The following is a 19,101-nucleotide window of genomic DNA, read 5'->3' on the forward strand; positions in this document are numbered from 1 at the left end:
GAGGGTTGACCCTGGCCAGCAGCTGAGCCCCCACCAGCTGCGCGCTCACTCCTTTCCCCCCGCCGCGGGATGGGGGAGAGGACTGGAAGGAGACAAAGGCGGTTTAACAAGTGCAGGGAAAATAAAAGGAAAACGAGGGATGCACCTCTCACCAGCCGTCTCTGGGCAATGGCTGCCTTGGAAAGACTCCCCCAGCACGGGTTTTCCTGCGGAGCGTGGGGCTGCGTGGCACAGAGCGTGGCACCCCTTCGGTCAGCCCGGGGCCGCTGCCCCGGCTCTGTCCCTCCCAACCTGCCCCCCCCAGACAGCTCGCCGGGGCGGCAGAGCGAGACGCAGGGAGGAGCGTGGTGCTGCGCCAGCCCTGCTCAGCAACAGCTAAACGTCGGTGTGCTGTCGGCGTGCCATGCAGGCTGCGATGAAAAACATTGCCTGCATCCCAGCCAGGCCCAGTGCAGAAACCCTTCTGTGCCTGCTCACGGTCCTCATCCGTACGAGAAACCCGTGAAGAATAGAGCATGTGACTTACCGGGGAGAAATCCAAAAACATTCCCGATCTGCAGCTGGCATCCAGCTTTTCTTGCATGACCTAGAAAGTACACACAAGTCTGCCCAGTTTCTTCTGCACCTTGGGAACGGGCTCTCGCGCCTTTATTTGCAAGGACCAACTCCCAAAAGCCGCATGGCAGAGGTATTCCTACGCCTCACTGACGGAGAGCCCCCAGCAGCAGTTTCTGCTTCCTAACACCAGCCCCAGCTCGCCCTCCCCAGGAAAAAGAACGTACATTAAGGGACAGCTGGAAAATAAGACACAAAATGGAAATGCCAGGTGGTCAAATGTACATTCATATCATTATGTGGTCCCAACAGTGTAAGAACATGCGGCTCCTAGATTAAACACAGCCACCACGTCAGTTTTTCCCTCGTTGCGTGTTTCTGCCGTGCAGACCTCGTGAAGGGCTAGCCCTGCAAGCTGGATGTCCCCAGCTCCCAATCAGTCGTATGACGCAACAGCAGATATGACAAGCGCCAGGAGCCTGTATGATGTCACGGTCCCTTAACCCCTGAGTGCGCAGGAGGACGCTTGTTCTGTATCTTTGCTATGAACTTGCTGCTCCCACCTCATCCTTTTCTTCTTTTTGTTCTTCTCCTCCTTCTCCTCTTTTCCTCCCCCTCTTCATCTTCTCCTCTTCTACTTCATCTTCTCTTCCTATTCTTCTTCTCCTCCTTCTTCATCTTCTCCTCTTCTACTTCATATTCTCTTCCTATTCTTCTCCTTCTTCATCTTCTACGCTTCTTCTCCTTCACTTTCTTCTCCTCCTCCTCCGTAATAGCAGTAAAGTTTCAATTTCTTCCACATCGGGGCTCTGGGAAAGCGAAACATCACAGAGGCGAGCTTTACATTCGCTTTAAGCTGGCTCAGCAACTGTTTTGGGCTTTAGTACCTCATAACAATAGCATTTTGGTGCTATTCTGATTGATTGCACAGTGCCTACATTGTTGTTGCTGGAAGCCATTGTACCATTGGATTGGCCCGCTGGTATCGTTCCTGGAGGCAAAAGTCACACGGGAATGGAGTTTCTTGAGGCCGGCAACTCCGACTCCTCCACTTAGAAACCAGCTTTAAATATGCAGGTGCGGGCAGGTGTCCTTTCACAGACTTTTCTTCACAGGCTACCTGGCTCGCAATCCCAGCAAAACCAAAGCGCCCACGTACACGTTTCAAGGGGCCAAACATCCCGTCGCAGACAGCCGCTCTCCGGGTCCTCGGTACTACGTCCAGCCCTCCATCAGCAGGCACGGGAAGAACGTGGCTCCAGCACAGCACAACCCAAGACAAAGACGGAGGTCACCCCCGGACCAAGCGAGCACCATTTCTCCAGCCCTTCTTCCAGGCAACGCAAGCACGCCTTCCTCTTGCCCTGTGCTACTGGGGTACAAAACCGTCAGCTCACCACTGAGCTTCTCCATTCGAGGGACCCCAGTGTCTGCAACACTCCTCACATGCTCCTGATCTCTTCCAGCAGGAGCGTCCGTCTGTCTGTCCATCTCTCCAAGTTGTTTGGGGAGTTCATGGTGACCAGGCTTTTCAACTTTGATGCCCCAGAGACAGATGAAATGACTTTTCCAAAGTCACCCTGGGAGGGTTGGGACAGCAATGAGAAATTTGATTCTCCTGTGCGTATCAGTAGTGTGCAGTATTTACACCTGCAGTGTAAGCGTCCCCAGGGTTTCGTGCCTCTAAGGTAATGACCCCAAGCATTACCCAGCCCTTTGTTTAGCGCCCACTAAGGTTTTTGGTCCCTGACTTTTATGGTTTGGGACCCTTATGGGTTCTCTTTCATTGCTGTCAGTCTGTTGCTGTCTCACCCCGACTCTCATCCCTGTATGGGGCAGGCTGGGGACTTCATTCAACATATAAATCCCTGCTGTGCCAGCTCTCCCTGACCCCTGTGGACACCCTTCATCCCAGCACGGAGGTGGGGAATCCCTTTTTCCAGGGCCAGCGCTCAGAGGGCTGCTTCTCCAGCACAGCCCTTCCCCAACCACACACCTGGGGCATTGCCTGTGCCCTTGACCCTGCTCCTGTCCCCGCCTTGTCCCCCGGCATCCCGGGGGGCATCCCCCTTGCAGCGTCCGGCAGTGATGCACAGGAGCTGCACGAGCAGCGCTGGCCCTGCTGAGGTCCCGCAGCCAGCTGGGGTGTGCGGGGAGGCAGCCCCCTTGCTTGTGCAAGGCCCTGGGTGCATGCAAGGTGCCTGGAGAGGTGGCGGGGAGGACACTGGCTGCTCATGCGAGGGCTGGACAAGGCACTAGGTGCCCCCAGGTTGCTCACGGGAGGGGCTGGATGCTCCTTGGGTGCTCATGCAAGGCACTGGGTGCACACAGGGTGCTTGTGCAAGGGTTTGGTGGGGGGGAGAGGAAGGGTGCTTGTGCAAGGTCGTGTGAGGGGCCAGGTCTGCCCCCTCCCCACTGCCCCATGAGGACACAGACGACCAAGGGATCCAGGCATCTAGGTGACCCCCCTTCATCCCCACACCCCCCCACTGCCCCCCAGGGACCCAGGCACCTGTCCCTCTAGTGTCCTGTCCCTGCTGTGTCCCTCCCCACCCCAGACACAGGCAGGGGCCACAAAGCACAGCTCACATTTTATTTATTGTCCCCGACTGACAAAGGGGCTGTGCCCAGGGTGTTCCCGGATACAAGGGGGTGTCACCAAGGTGGGGGGATGACATGGTGTGTCACTAGGGCCACAGGGACAACACAGGGTGTCAGCACATGTTGAGGGTGTCACTGGGGTGGGGGGACAACGTGGGGTGTGACCAAGGCTGAGGAGGGTGTTGCCGACACTGGGTGACCCTGTGTGCATGTGGGGACAGGGGTGTCCCGGCATGTTGCCATCTGTGGGGACATGGGACGTCTTTGTGTGTTGCTGTGTGGGGGAGGACAGATGAAGTGTCCCCATGTATGTGTGGGGACTCGCAGGGTATGGGTCTGTCCCCAGATATATAACAGGACCAAAGACATGTCCCCACTTGGCTGTGCCCTGTGGTGACACAGATGTCCCATGTCTCCCTGCTATGTGATCCCATGCCCCTGTGTGTCCCCACGTCCTACCCGCGCTCGCAGATGAGTTCGACGACGCTGTGCTCCATGGGGACGGGGTCGAGGCAGCGGTGGGCGGCGCTGGCGGCCACCTCGTCCAGCAGCCCCTGCACCACCCGCTCGTCAGCGGCGAAGCGCCAGAGGTAGAGCTGCAGGTAATGGCCATCCACCTGCACCTGCTGCAGCCCGAAGCGCCCCAATGTCCGCAGCCGCACACACTCCAGCAGCGTCTTTAGGCTGATCTTGATGATCCCAGTCAGCACCGACACCTGGGACGTGGGGACAGCAGGGACACGTGGCACACGGGGACAGGGATGCCCCCAGGGCAGGGAGGCCCTGAGTCACATCTACACGGGGATGTGGGGACATTAGGGACAACCCTCTCCAGGCCATGAGCTCTTAGGATACACTCATCCTGGTCACCAAGTCCCCAGGGCTCCCCTGAGTCCTGACACATGGGATGTGGGGACACTGGGGACGTGCGGCATGGGGGAATGGGGGCTCCTGTGGTCTTCAAGTGCAGGGAGGCACCAAGTCCCATCAGCACGGGCACATGGGCAACACGAGAGACACCCATATCCTGGCTGGCACTCCCAAGCCTGGACAGATGGGACAGTGGGACATAGGGGACACATGGCACAGGTGGATGGAGACACCCTTGGCCTGGCTGTTGGGAGCACAGGGAGGCCCTGAGTCAAGTCACCATAGGGACACGGGGTCACCCTCGCCCTGGTCATCAGCCACAGGGACCCCCTGAATCCTGACACGTAGGACAGGGGAACATCAGGGGACAGTGGGAACACCCTTGTCCTGGTCATCAGCTCCTGGGGACCCCCTGGGCCCCAACACCTGGGTCATGGGGACACCAGGGACGTGACAGCCGGGAAGGTGGGCAGTTTAAGAAACTTGGGGGCATTTGGGGACATGGGGATACTCCATGGCCTCACCTTGTTGAACTCGACAGGGCTGAAGATGTCAATGCGTTCAGAGAAGAGCTTCTGGATGTTGCTGAGCAGATGGGTGTCCATGGGGGCGCTGGGGATGGTGACACCAGGACAGTCAGGGACACAGGGACAGTCAAGTATTTGAGAAAGCCAGGGGATATGGGGACAGGGACACAGGGACTGTCAGGAGACACGGGGATGGGGACACAGAGATGGTCAGGGGATGCAGGGACAGTCAGGGGATATTGTGACAGTTTGGGGACACGAAGAGGGACACGGAAAGATGTAGCGTTACCGCAGGGGTGACACAGGGAGCACATGGCTGACAGGGCAGCCCCGGGGATTACCAGGGAAGGCCCAGGGGGTGGCCAAGAGGTGGCCCGGGTGACAGGGCTGACCTGGGGGTGTAGCTGGGGGCGTAGCGCCCGGGTGCCCGTGAGCTGCTGTAGACGGAGAAGGCGCGCCGGCTCGAGTCGCTGCTCTGCGCCCGCCGCACTCCCTCCTCGAAGAGCTGTCCCACCTGCGGCACCACACCCTCTCAGTGCTGGTATCCCAGAATCCACCCAAAATACCCTCTAGGACCACCCTTCCCCCCCAACCACCCAGGATCCCTCAAATCCTCTGTGACGCTCCCAAACCCTTCTGGGACCCCCAAAGATCCTCAAGGCCCATGTGGAGACCTCGGGCATCCCCTCTTGACCCTTCAGGGACTTCAGCTCCAACCCCCCAGGACCCTCTAGGACATCTGGGAACTGCCAGGGGACTTCAGGGACCACTGCAGAGGCCCTCTAGGGACTTCCTAAGTCCTGAAGAACCTCAGGGGGACCTTAGGGCCTCTCCAGGGACCCTCTCGGACCCCCTGTGGGACTTCTGTTTCCCCCCAGCCCCTCTGGGCTCCTGGTGTTAACACAACCTGGACGTCGATGGCAGTGATGTCCTCCACCACGCGCTTCATGACGGCACGAACGTTGCGGGGCTCGACGGTGCCCAACCAGTCTCGTGTCTCCACGCTCTTCCTAAGCATCTGTGCCACCGTGGCGCCCTGGACCTGCACGTAGTGGTCGAGCAGCCGCTGCGCCGCCGCCCGTGCCTCTGCGCACAGTGCTGGTCCCGGTGTCACTGCTGGGCCTGTGTCCTGGGGGTGCAAGGGACATGGAGACATGTGGAGACATGTAGGAACACCCCCCCAGCTCCACACACAGCACTGTCCCCACCGTCACCACTGGCCCTGTGGCCTGAGGATACAAGGCACATGGAGACCTGTGGGGATGCCTCCTGAGCCTCCACCATCTGATGTCCTGGGAACACAGGGACATCAGGGGACACCTGGGATGCTCTCTGGGCCACCGCACCTGCAGCAGCATCACTGCCATTCTCATATCCTTCAGACATCTGAGGGGACTTGAAGACATGCAGAAGCCCCCTGGGGACATATTGAGGTGCCCTTGGGGACATTTGGGAGACACTGGCACAGGTTTCTGCCTCCACGTGCACTGCCATCCCCAGGATCATATCCTGGAGGGACATGGGGTGACAGCAGGGCACAGGGAGGGACTTGGAGACATTTTGGGGTCCCTCAGGGATATTTGGGGGCACACAATGACAGAAGGAAGATCCCCGTCCACACACACCATGGTACCCACCACTCTCTCCTGAATGGACGCCGGGACACAGAGGGATGCAGAGCCATTTTGGGACATCTTGGGGACATTCAGGGTCCCCTTAGGGCCATTTTGGGGCCAACTGGGGCAGTTTTGGGGGCTCACCTCGGGAGGAAACTGCTCATCGGTGAGAGTGAGGATGTAGCTGATGGTGGTGGCCTCATAGTCAAGGCAGAGGCGGGCGAGAAGCAGCAGTAGGGCCGGGGGTGCCGCGGGGGCCCCCCGCTCAGCTGGGCCATCGGCGAAGCCCCGGGCGGTGCGGCAGAGCCAGCGCACGAAGGCCACCACCAGCCCTTCGCGCACCGCCTCCATGCAGAACTCCCCCTGCGACCAAAAACGGGGGGGTTACACCTCCTGAATACCACCCTGGGGCCCTGAAAACCCACAAACTACCCCGTACAAGCTCCAAACTGCCCCAGGGACCCCCAAACTGCCTTGTGCAACCTCCAAATTGGCCACGACCCCCCCAGCCTGCCTTGTGCAAGCCCTGACCTGCCCTGTGCAGTCCCCAAACTTCCCTGTGCCAACCCCAGTTTACCCCAGTGACCCCCTCAAACTGCCCCACGCCACCCCGCCCTGACCCACAGCCCACCTTGAAGTAGGGCAGGCTGGCGAAGGCGACATCCTTGGCGGTGAAGAGCTGCACGTAGGCCAGGACGGCCTTGAGCTGGCCAAGGACGGAGGAGGCGAGCGTGGCCAGGAGGTCGGGCAGGCCGGGACCCTCCTTGCCGGGTGGCCGGGGAGCGGCCAGCGCCTGGCGCACGTCGCCCAGGCACCCCAGGAAGAAGGTCTGCAGCGCCCGCAGGTAGCGATCCACCCGCTCGCGTGCTGCCCGGGCCACCAGCGCGGCGCCCGCCTCGGCCCCGGCTGCGGGCAGCAGCTCGAGGAGGGCGCGGAGGCGGCGGTGGAAGCGGTCGAGGGCCCGCACCAGCAGCGAGGTGTCGCCCAGGCCCCGCTCCAGCGCCAGGCGCCGCTCCAGCAGCTCGAAGTAACGGGTGGTGAGGGCGGCGGCGAAGGTTTCCAGGCGGCCATCCCCAGCCCCTGGGCGCCCCTCAAAAAGGCTGCGGTATGAGGCTGCAAGGAGGCACAGGTTGCCCACGAAGGCCGAGCTGCCGCGGTCAACAAAGTCGAGGATGTCGGAGGCGGGGGGCGGCGTGGCAGCGGTGCCAGAGGGGTCTGTCGGGGGCAGCTCGGCCTCCAGTGCTGCCAGCTCAGCCTCGAGGCGGGCGCCGGCGTGGCTCAGGAACTCCTCGCACAGCTCCTCAGGCGGCTCTTCCAGCTGTAACAGCATCTCCACACACTCGGTGAGCTCCTTGGGGTCCAAGGTGTCATCCCTGGGGGGGCAGGGGAAATGAGGGGGTTATTTAGGGATGGTCAGAGGTTCCATGGTTAACAGTGGCACAGCAAGAAAATGGGATAAGCAATAACAGTCATCAGTAGGCTTCAGAGTAAACAGTAACTATTCAAAAAACCAAGGGGGAAAAAAATACTTAATAGCATCAGCATGTTCCAAAGTTAACAGGAGTTATAGTAATAAAAAACTCACTAAAGATCATCAGTAGGTTCCAGAGTTTACAATAATAAAGAAAAATCACTAAAACTCCTCAGTAGGTTCCAAAATTGTCTCTTCACCATAAAGACATGAGAAAAGACCATATAACGTAGCCTTTTAAAAGCTCTCAGCAGTGGTCAGAATTATCCCCCTTACTCTATGAATGTTCTGCACAAGGGATGGTTCCTGGGGTTGCTACCAATATGCTTCAGGATAAATGCCCCCCTCCCTAGGATGTTTCTTGGGGGCTGTTATCATTAGGCTTCAGATTTAACAACCCCAACCCCTTGAAAAGCTGTCCCCTGCAGCTGTTATCAGTAAGTTTCAGAGTTAATGTACCACAACCACCATCACCCCTCCCCAGGAAGGCTGTTTACTGGAATGGCTGTCATTAGCCTCCAGAGTGAAACACGCCCCGCACCCTTCCCAGAGCTGTCATCAGTAGGCTCCAGAGTGAACAACCCCAAAACCCCATTTCCCAGAGCTGCCATCAGCAGGCTCTAGAGTGAACGAACCGGAGGCGTGCGCGGAGGCGCTGGGCCAGGTCGGCCATGATGGCGTGGCTTTCGTCCTCGATGGCGCGGAAGGAGGGCAGGTGGCGGTAGTGGCGGAGCACAGCGCGGGCACGGGCATGGCAGCGCAGAGCCCGTGCAGGCTCCGCCCCTGGTGCCGCCCACCGCCGCAGCCGCCCGGGCACCTCCACCAGGGACTGCAGCTTCCGCAGCAGCGCCTGCACCCCTGAGGGGGGCCGGGGGTGTCAGGGGCAGAGTTAGGCATGGGGGCAAGAAAGGGGCGGGGCCATATCGCAGGGGAGGTGCAGTCATTGGGGCGGGGTTAGCAAATGTGGGCGGGGCCAGGAGCTGGATCTGCCCCCCTGGGGTCCCCCCACCCCCCCAATCTGCCCCTCAGCCCCCCAGATTTGTCCCTCAGCCTTCCCCCCCCATTATCTGCCCTCCAATCCCCAGTTCCGCCCCATAACCCACAGATCTGCCCCCCAAGGTCCCCCCAGCCCCCTTCAATCTACGCCTGCCTACAAGATCTGCCCCCGAGGGTCCCTTCAACCCCAAGATCTGTCCCCCAAGCCCCCAGATCAAACCCCCAAGGCCTCCCCCAAACCCAATATCTGACCCCCAGCACCCCAGATCTGTCCCCGGGATCCCCCCTCCCCGTACCGGCAAGCTGGGCGCCGCGGCGGTGCCGGTCCTGCAGCGCAGCGCTGACGCGGGCACTGGAGGTGCTGATGGCGGCCATGTTGGCAGCCAGATCGTCCATCTCTGCCTCCATGCGCCGGAAGTCGACCTTCATCTTTCGGATGGTGTCTGGGGAGAACAAATCAGGCGCCTGTGTCCCTCAGCTGCCCGGGAACCCCCCAGTCCTTCCCGGACGCCTGGGTCCCCCCCGCTGGGTGCTCACCAGTGGCGGAAATGAACTTGTTGTAGTTCTCATAGAGCAGCGTCTGCATGTCACTGTCGAGGGCACGGATCTCCCGCCCCAGTGCAGCCTCACGGGCCAACAACTGCCCCAGAGGGCACTCGCTGCGCACCTGGAGAGGGGCAACAGTTGCACAACTGCCCCGCAACCCCACTGCCCCCCCGTGAGGCCCCCGATTTACCCCCTAGGGCTCCAACTGCCCCCCTGGGTTCCTCAACTGGCTCTCTGGGGCCCTAACTGCCCCCCATATCCCCTCTGGGATCCTCAGCTGCTCCCTGAACTGCTCCCCTCAGAGCCCTAACTAGCACCTGGGGAGCCCTAACTGCCCCCCAGGCCCCTAAATGTCCCCCCACCCCCGGGTCCTTCCTGGGATCTGGAAATGACTCCCAGGAGCTCCATCTGCCCTCCAGGGCCCTCCTGGGATCCTCAACTGCCCCCCAGGAGCCCTAACTGCCCCCCCAAGGAATGCTAATTGCCCCCTGCCCCTCCGGGGCTTCAATATTGTCACCATAGAGAAACACACAGTACCCTAAAAAGCCCCTATGGAAGATCTACAGGGTCCCCGTAAAGTCCCTTTTTGGGGTCCCCTTAGGGCCCTGGGGGTGGCCTGAGGGCCCTTCGGGGGCCCTATAGAGTCCCTCTGGTCGGGTCCGTGGGATGCCCATAAGGATCCCTTTAAGGGGGCTACAGGGTCCTTTTAAAGGGGTCCCATTGGGACTCCATAGCGCCCTTTTGGGGGGCCCTAAAGGGCCCTTGGGGCCGACCTGGGGGTCCCCAGAGCTCCCTGTCAGGGGGCGTCTGCGGGGTCCCTCTGGGGGTGTCTGCGGGCGGGGTCTCCACCACGACCTCGGGGGGTCCCGGGGGGGGGGGGGGTCGCTGTGGGGTCAAAGGTCACCTTAGTGAGGAAAACTTCCGGGTCGAAGTGGGGCCCGTTGATATCAGCGGGGTCCGGGGCCGCCTCGGCCGTCTCCGCCGCCGGCGGGCCGTAGTACCGCTGGAGCGGCCCGTGGGGACGCCGCCACCCGCTGCCGGTGCCGGTGCCAGCCTCGGGGCTGCCCCCAGCCCCAGTCCCCACCGCCTCCACCTCCGCCATCGCGCCGACACTTCCGGTCCCGTCCCTTACTTCCGGCCCTTCCCCTGAGCGTCACTTCCGCCGGAAGTCCCCGTTGCCGCGGCAACCGGCCGCCGTGCCTGTCATGGCGGGGACACCTCAGCGGCCCCCAGCGCCGGCTCCCGAGGGCCGCCGCGGTGCTGCCCCCGCCGCGGGGCCCTGGGGCGGCCGCGGAGCCGGTCCTGCGGCTGGGCTGGTGACGGGGCCGCGGCCGCCTTCGTCCTGCCGTGTCCCGGGGACAGGGACCCCCGTGGAGGGATGGAGAAGCGGAAGGAGACACCAGCCCCCGAGGGGTGAGCAGCCGCTGGCAACCCCATCCCTGGCCCGGTGTCCCCCGCCGTCCCCACCCGTCCCTCCCTACCCACCGCTGTCCCTCTGTCCCCGTGCCTCCCCGGTGTCCCCGTGCGTCCCCACCCTCATTTCCACGTGACACTGAGCGGGTCTCCGTCCCCACAGGCCGCGCGACCCCCCACCTGCAGGGTCCCTCTCCGGGTCCCGGGGTGGCCGGGGACACCGCAGGGGCTGCGGAGGGGAGACGTCCCGTCCCCCCGGCACCTCCAGTCGCCCTCTCGCTGCTCCTCACTGAGGGCTGGCAGTGGACCACCAGCTGACGCCGGCCGCGGGGTTGTTGGGGATGGGGAGACTGGGGAGAGGCATGTCGGAGACATCAGGATGGTCGGGGATGCAGACATCGGGGACGGGGAGATCAGCTCCAGCCATGACCTTGCCCTGCCAGGTGGCGTGGGCATGTCACTCCATTTTGTGACAAACACAAGATCTTTCCTTCCAGAGGCCTTCTAAAAACACTTGAGGGATGTATTTTACCTGCCCCTAAACTCCTTTCCTCTTGCCTTTGCATTCCTCCCCAAAAAGGGGAGAAATGCCAATCACTAACAGCAGCAGACCATCAGAAATGTCCTGAGAACACAGGAGGCTTCCAACAAGTGTGCCACTGGGACAGGGGGAGTGAGCTAAAAGCACCCAGGCGTGCACACAGCAAATGGCAGTGCACATACATCAGCTTGTTATGCTGGGCGACCTTCAATGAGGACGAGTCTTCTTGAGAACAAGGCACCATGGTCACGGGTTTTTTTTCCTCACTTTTCCTCTTCCAGGTGACGCCGATCAAGCCCCAGGCACCTGCAGCCCGAGACCTGCAATCCCCCCTGTCTTCGGACAATTAACTGCATTCTACTAATTCCAGTAAACAACTATGAGCGTATGGATTCAGAAAGCGATTACTTTCGGTATTTCACGTTGTCCCATTATTACCGCAGAATTTTCTTCCTGTTTGCTGCAGTGATGCCAGCCGCGTGCTATGCACTTTAGCTAGTGTGTTAATTGTCATGTTAGCATTCAAGAAAAGTACAAGTTACTCTGTATGTAAGGAGTCACCGTAGCGCTTTGGAGCTGCACCTTTAGACGGCGCTGCAAAACCACGCTGAAAATAACAGTTCACAGCCGAGTTCTCATTCTTGGTTTGTTACGACTTCAATAAAAACACCCCCAAATATTTTGCATATTCACCTTGGGCTGGGGGTGTGTGTGTGAAGAGTATCAGCTCTCTAATTTTTATGCCTCAGAAAAACCACTGTAATATTAGGATTATGGGCAAGCACTGAAACCAAAATAAACAAATTACTCAAATAACCAAATATTTAGATAAATTTGAAGCACTGGGTGGTGGGATATCTTCAAGAGAGTATGTCCCAATGCTAATGCTGTTACATATTTGATCCTGCACCCTATCATTGTGCTGCTTTCAACTACTGTGTTGTATTGTTGTGATTAACCTGTATTCTGAATTCTTCCTTCTCTCAGATTTTGCACTCCATCAGCACATTCGCTGCTGAGGAAGATTCTTTTGCAACACGCCTACAGGTCACACATCTTAACTCAATTTTTCCAAGAACTTCCTAATGTTGCAGCTCTAAGTTTCAGAGGGTTGAGCACAGTTACACGGCGCTATAACCGGTTCCTGAAACAAGACTCTGTACACAGATAAAGCCTCCCAATGGAATTCATTGCCTGGCAATGCTTACGCAGCTTCCTTTGTGCATTGAAGCCTTTGCTCCAGACACGTGCTGATGCCTAATGGCAGCAAACTCCGCACCAACAGGACATGGGCACCCGCCAGGAAAAGCAGGCAGTGGAAGCCCAAGGCAAGAGCCTGGAGAAATGCCCGGAGGAGCAGGAGGAGAGGGCGAAGTGCCCACGGGGCCCCACAAATGCTGCCTCCAAGGGCGCGGCTGTGCTGGGGTGGCATAACTCATCTGAAGTTCAAGAACCTTTAACTTCAATTTCTCAGTTTAAAACTCCTGAGGTTAATTATATATATATATTTTAAAGCCTTTTTTTGAGTTCTAGAGGAATTCAAAGGATCAGAGACAAAGCATTAAAAATAGGAAAAGGTTTCCTTTGCAATGAAAGGCCAAAGGCAAATTAAACCTGGATTAACAGTTGGACTATTTAGTACCTAGACCAACACAGAGAGATACTAAAGACAATTCCCCCCTGCAGCTCAACTTCTGAAGCATCACTTGTTCAAAAAGAATACTGGAGATACAAGTCATCTTCCGAAATGGCACAGGCAGGTCGTGCGGAGCAGTGAATGACCTGCTCCTTCTGAGATTGGGTGGCTCTGCTCAAATCTCCGTATTTCAGTTCATTGAAGATGTTCTGTTTCTCGGGATAACGTTGAAATTGGGCTTTGAGGCAGCAGGTTCTCTACAGTTTAAGTAGAACAACTGAGTGATTTGATCTTGGTATTTAGCCTTGCTAACACATAAGCACAAGGGAAAAAAAACACTTGAGCAAAAAATTCTAAAAAAGGAGCTTTATTTACAATAGTAAAAGCAAATCAAAACCACCACCGTTACGAAGTTCCAGCGTTCTGTTCCGCTGTTCCAGTGGCCTTTCATCAGAAGTCATCTACTTCAGAAAATCAAAACAAAGTCCGTCAATTCACCCATCATTCTTCCAAACGGAAAGAGTTCGGAGCTGCCACATCTCACCAGAGAAGCAGGAAGAAGAACCAGAGAAAGTCATTGTTACCTCCTTTCTACTTGCCTTCCCTGCACATCTTTTCCCAAATGTGGAGAAAAAAGACACCTAATCCAGTAGTATTTTGTTAGCAGTTTGGTACAGCTGGAATGAAGGACAACACAGTCCATTTACAGATCTGGACCCAGGTTAGTCCAAGGACAAAGGAATTCCTAATGGATACAGGGGGAAGGCCAAAGGAAACATCCAGCCATTGATGAATAAAGGCTTGCTGGAGAGGAGAAAGACTGCAAAATCAGAGGAGGAATGCTTTTGTCCTGTGGAGGTGGTTGTTACAGGAAGATGAGAGAAGCAAATAAGCAAAGGCTTTCAAAAAGGAAAACCAGAACACATAAGCAGTTGGTACAGAAAATAGACAAGACGAAACCAAGTAGCTCTGCTCAGCTGCTTTGGAAAGTGAAAGGTTTATACAACAGGCAGTCGAGGTTTGTCTGAAGAGAGAAAGAGCGTTTTATTTTAAATTCTTTTTTCTTTCTCCCAACAGGCACAATATTTTTAAAGTTACAGATCTCTTACTTCAATCATAGGCGGACTTAAATAATTCAGCTATGGAAGAATACAGCTGGGGTTGTGACGTGAATGAGCAGCCCAACAATCAGCCCAACGAAAGGCAAGGAGGCTGAAGGGAAGATGGAGTTCCCAGCTACTGCGCTCCCAGAGCTGCGTGCACCACCTCGGGAGAAGAAATCTGGCATGCGTTGCACGTTCATCGGGAACGACTGCTTTGTGAACCAAACTGGTAGGGATGTGCTTTGCCACACACCTCACACAAGCATTGCAGGAGGGGATCCCCAAAGCACTACAAAAGGCAAAGCAAGAGTTTCTTAAGTTACCTTCTAGAGGAATAAATAAATAAACAAATCAACCCTCCAATCAAATCCTTCCTTGACCTCCCGCCGCCACCCCAACAGCACTGTTTAGGAGTTTCACTTGACCTCAACCTCTGCTTTGATTTGCACAACATCTTCCCAAAGTGCTCTAATAGCAGGGTACCATAATAACTGAAATTAACTTGACCTTTTGCTATCAGTTTACACTGATTTACTAGTCTAAGGGAGCGCATTTGCAAGTGTGTGGGAAGGTACTGGAAGATACTATACGTGTGTAAATCAAGGTGGCTTATGGACTTCGGCCCTTCTTTCTTGCAGGGTCCATCCCCAGCTTTACCCAGAAGGATGATAAAGAAGACCAAGCTACAGTTTATTTAAAGTCTTGCTACTCTGCAACTCTTCACTGCAACAATTAGAGAGTATCAGGGTCCAGATCTACTGCTAATTTCATTTCAAAGCAGTACAGATTTCATTTCAACCCAGGGACACCAAGGATATTAACAGGTCTCCAAGTCAAGGGGAAACTGAGACCAGGTATTAGCTGAGTGGCCATGCTGGAATGTAAGTCACACGTTTATACTTCCAAATCTCATTATTCAGCATCCTAAACTCTACAGCTTCCAAAGCTCGGCTGGTTTATTAAACTTCTGAGTATCGACAAGACTCTGGACTTGTCAGCCACATCTCCTCACAAGCCTAGTACCGAATACCAGTAAGGGAGGTAACACAAAAGTGGCCCTTAGAAACAGGCCGCAAGACATGGACAACAAGGCAAGAGAGAAAGGCGTAAGCATTTTACAACATCAAAATCATGTTATACATGAAAATCTGTTTAGAATCAAACATACTCATTTTATAAAGAGATATCTGAGACCAGCCAGAACAATGACAAGAAGCTGGTGGAAAGAAAAGTTATTTAGGAGGTCTGTCTGGAGCATCTCAAAGACTCCACCACAGGGCAGACTGAGAAAGGTGTTGAACAAGTCTGTCAATCCTTGCGTTTTTTGTTCTGTAAAACTTGCAGAACAACAAGCTCAAGTCCCTGCTTTGGACACGAGATAGTAGAGGATGAAGAAAACAACAATCAGTCCTGCTGAAACGGAACAGAGCAACTTGCGATTATCCCTCCCGGACCGCGTCATGGTGGAGAAACGCTTCACACTGCCAGTTAGCAGGCCAGTCACACTCATAAAATCTGAATCCTGAACAGGAAAGAAAATTAAGATGGAGGCATTATAAACAGATGAAGATATCCCTGAAGATCTCCCACTTCCTGGCTAAAACACATTTGCACAGGGAGCTGCACAGTAGCTGCCTGTCTCTCCGCGCCCATCGCGTCTCTCTCAGAAGGTCCTTCCCCTCCTGTGCTCAGGCTCCAGGAGCAGCACCATTCCCACTGTGCTCAAAACAGGGAAACAAAAAAGACAGGGGAAAAGTCTGTTCCAAATGTAAAACCAGCTGCCTCCCCTTTTTTAAAACAGGGTCAAACGACCTGCTGCTGGACTCTTCCATTGTACCCATGCAGCCTGTTCTGCCTGGAACAGCTTGTTAATAGCAACTCTACACGTCAACGCTTCATCCAAAGGAAATGTCCCTATATGAAGCTAGTGCCATTAATGTACATCGGGGCAGCCTCACAAGCACAGAAAAAGGTGCAATTTCTTGCTGTTACTTCTATTTTTTCTTCAGCACGGGACAGCATGCATGTGCAACTCTGACAGAGGGTGGCAAACAATTCTCAAATTAATGCAGTCCGGGCATTTTCTTTTTGACTTCTGGTCTGTTTTCCTTATGCACAAACTACTCGGAGCTTCGGCTCATGTTGCTCCTGAAATGCTTCAAAACCTTCTCTGTAATAGAAGCACAATTTCATGCTGATTGAGGGCTTCTCCTTTAAGGTCTTTTGCCATTACACCTTTTATTCCGATTCTCCTTTCTCCTAATTTTCGGGCTGAGGAAGTATCCATTTCAGACACTCCAATGCTGTCAGCGTACACTGTTATTAAGCTTCCAAGCTGAGCTCACACCTTTGACTCAACTGGTTTCAACTCTACAATTATCTTTTCTCTCGCTTCAACACACTAGCTCTCCAACATCCAGCACATGCAGAAAAGGCTCTCCAAGCACCAGTGTTATGGTGCTAATCTCCTTCTCAAATCTCTGGGCTGGATTCCCTTCCTCTCACAATTCAGTGAACGAATTACCTTTCTCCTAAAAAGCCTCAACAGGTAACCCCTCTGCTACAGGAATGTGCTATTCTGGGCTTTCCTCAGTGCACTGTGATTTTTCCGTCAGCAACCAAAGCCTAAGCAGCAGATTACTCTGGAAAGCGATTTTGGTTTTATCGGGTGTTGTGTGTCAGAAGGATGACAGAACAGGGCACTGAACAACCTGAGTGGACCCAAAGCATCAGCTTTGCTCCTTCCAAAGATGTCAGTGAACTACAAAGTCCTGACAGGTAGTCTGTGTTTCAGGTGTTACAGTAAGTAACCCTGACAGATTTACACAGCAATACCAAAAATCACAGGAGCAGCTGAAGAACAGGCCCATCTCCCAGCATTAGCCACAGGAGGCAGCTCTTTAATCCCCGTAAGTAGGTAATCTCCATCTGTATTTCTGAAGTGTGCTGTTTTACATCAGTCTTTCCAGATGCTAGATACCAACCGCGTCACCCATTCGGACAAAACGATACTAGCAGCTGCTAAGTATCTGATGTGTATATATCAAGAAATCCACTGGAAACGGGTTTAGTTACATTCCCTGGTTTGCCAAACCAACCACTGAGATTAAACTTCGTCTGCTAACTTTGAACTGCTATTAAACTTTCACAGTTAAGGTAACTGCTGAGAGCCAGCACAAAAAAAGTCATGCTTTTTACATTTCATTGATTCCTTACCATGCCATCCAGGTAACGGTTTTGTTCGTCAGCATCTTTGTCAATATCCAGAGCCAGCTACACAGGTAAGGGAGGAAATGGGTATTAATGAACTTTTAATGTAGACAGAACCTCTAATGCATCTAGTGCTGGTAAAATTTGAAACGTGTATTGGAAAAGCAAGCCACTGCTTTCCCATTTCCTACGTAGACAGACAGAGGCTTGTTCGGTAGAGGAACAAAACAAGATTCTCATTTTGGTTTAAGGTTGTTGAACTTCTTCAGCTCTGAAAATAACGCTTGACTGTCTGAAACTGTCATATATAGGACAGAAGCATTTAAATGCTGGGACACAACAGCAGGAATTCAGTCTTCCCTTCTACAAGGCAAGTCACTGACTTCTATTAAGCTCTAAATCAAATTATTTGATGTTAGTAGGAGCAAACTAGCTTTAAGAACACCACTTACATAGAGACACGTGTATTTTTCAAAACTAATTCACCTGCCTTTTTATTGTGACTTTTTTCTCGAGGAGGTGTGCTTAGCAATACCCCTCTGTGCCTAAAACTCCTTCCCTGAGTGTCGTGAAAACCACATCATTCCCATTAGATGACGTTGCTAAACCTCAAAAGGAAAGTGGAAATTCATAAAGCCATCCCTGGCATTTCACAAGTGACAGTTAACCATCGTATCACCAACAACTAAGAGTCATTAATACGTAGGAAGCCCTCTGTACTGGCCCCAGGCTTGCACCTCCCACAAGACCCTGCACGAGCAACCTAGATAACCGATGCCCCGTCCTTCCTGCACTGCGGCACCTGATGCAAACTCGGCAACTCACCGACTTCAGCCTGGTGACCTTGTTGGCTAGGCTGTCTGCCATACGCTTGTTCTCCACATCCAGCATGTCCTCCACGGCACTTGGACTCTGGCCTGGGGGAAAAGAAGAGGAGAAGGAGTTTTATCTGGCCTGATGCAAGTACTGGTGGATTTGCTCACCCAACGTGGCGGGTGAGGCAGAGCGAGCTTGTTGCCCAACCGGTCCGTGGCTTGCCACCAAGGCCGGTACAGCTGCCTCCTCGCACCTACGGCCTCGTGGGGTTTGCGCCACGGAACGCTCCCAGGCTCTTTTTGAGAAGAACACACCAACGTTTCCCCGAACGAACCGGGCTCGAAACCCCAACGCGCCCCCCGAGCCGCCACCGCCGCCAGCAGCAGCGCAAAGCAGCAGAGGCGCTTTGTGCCCCGGTATTCCACCCCAGGGACTGGGGCGAAACCGAGCAAATCCGGGGCGCTTCGCCCCCTCACCCATTCCGGGGCTCTCCCGGCCTTGGCTCCCCCGCAGGCGCTGGGCAGCCGGGCCGCCCCGCTCCCCGGGCCCGCAGGCCTCGGGCGGCTCCCAGATGGCGGCGGGAGCGCCCCGCGCCCCTCCAGCGGCGGCGGGGAGGCCCGCCCCGCAAATGCCGACGGCGGGGGAGCCCTCCGCGCGGCCCCGCCGCCCCGGCCCCTCACCTCTGCCCCACTCCGCCATGGCGGCCACCGGCCCCGCCTCGCCGGGCGGAGCCGCGCCGGCCCCCGCCTCCACAAAATGTCCGCCGCCCTCCTCCGCGCTCCCCCCGCGGCGGGGCTGCTCGGGCCCTTGCGGGGAGCGGGGCGCTGCCGCTCTCCCGGCTGCGCACCGGGACCCCTCAGGCTTATCGCGCCGGGCTGCGCCCGTCCCCGGGGCCGCCGGGCGGAAGGCGGCGGCCTCCGCGGAGCGCCGGCGGGGGCGGGCCGGGGCCGGGGCCAGGAAATGAGGCAGGAAGCCGGGGCGGCGGAGAGGAAGGTAACGGCGCTTCCCTCCCCGCCCCAGCTCGCTGGCTGCCCCTCTCCCCCGCCGGGCCCGCCTGCCTCCCGCGCCCCGGGCCGGCCCTTCCCCGCAGGGCCGAGGCTGCCGCCCCGCTGCTGGGCCCGGCGGGGTTGGAAGGGCGGCGGGCCGGGGTCGGGCCCAGCCCCAGCCCCGCGGCCCTGGCCCGCTTCGGCCGTCTCCGAG

At 56.1% G+C, this 19,101-nt stretch overlaps 2 protein-coding genes across 3 annotated transcripts; both read right to left on the bottom strand.

Moving 5' to 3' along the window:
- Window positions 1–3,145: 3,145 nt before the first annotated feature.
- Window positions 3,146–10,284, bottom strand: VPS51 (VPS51 subunit of GARP complex). The gene is made up of 10 exons (XM_059825966.1): window positions 10,087–10,284; window positions 9,174–9,303; window positions 8,933–9,079; window positions 8,276–8,498; window positions 6,801–7,542; window positions 6,314–6,532; window positions 5,461–5,682; window positions 4,946–5,067; window positions 4,551–4,638; window positions 3,146–3,872 (listed from the first exon to the last, which is right to left on the bottom strand). The coding sequence occupies exons 1-10, from the start codon at window positions 10,282–10,284 to the stop codon at window positions 3,612–3,614; spliced, it is 2,352 nt and encodes a 783-aa protein (XP_059681949.1). The 3' UTR covers window positions 3,146–3,611.
- Window positions 10,285–15,187: 4,903 nt separating this feature from the next.
- On the bottom strand, window positions 15,188–18,600 carry BET1L (Bet1 golgi vesicular membrane trafficking protein like). 2 transcript variants are annotated; one of them, XM_059825933.1, is made up of 4 exons: window positions 18,582–18,600; window positions 17,911–18,002; window positions 17,092–17,148; window positions 15,188–15,397 (listed from the first exon to the last, which is right to left on the bottom strand). In XM_059825933.1, exons 1-4 carry the CDS (start codon window positions 18,598–18,600, stop codon window positions 15,230–15,232), a joined length of 336 nt encoding a protein of 111 aa, XP_059681916.1. In that variant the 3' UTR covers window positions 15,188–15,229. The 2 variants fall into 2 exon arrangements, with proteins under 2 accessions (XP_059681916.1, XP_059681915.1); XM_059825932.1 differs by lacking the exon at window positions 18,582–18,600 and adding an exon at window positions 18,378–18,402.
- Between the last annotated feature and the right edge of the window lie 501 nt (window positions 18,601–19,101).

This window comes from Gavia stellata, chromosome 17, assembly GCF_030936135.1.
Source record: "Gavia stellata isolate bGavSte3 chromosome 17, bGavSte3.hap2, whole genome shotgun sequence".
NCBI classification, from domain to species: Eukaryota; Metazoa; Chordata; class Aves; order Gaviiformes; family Gaviidae; genus Gavia; species Gavia stellata.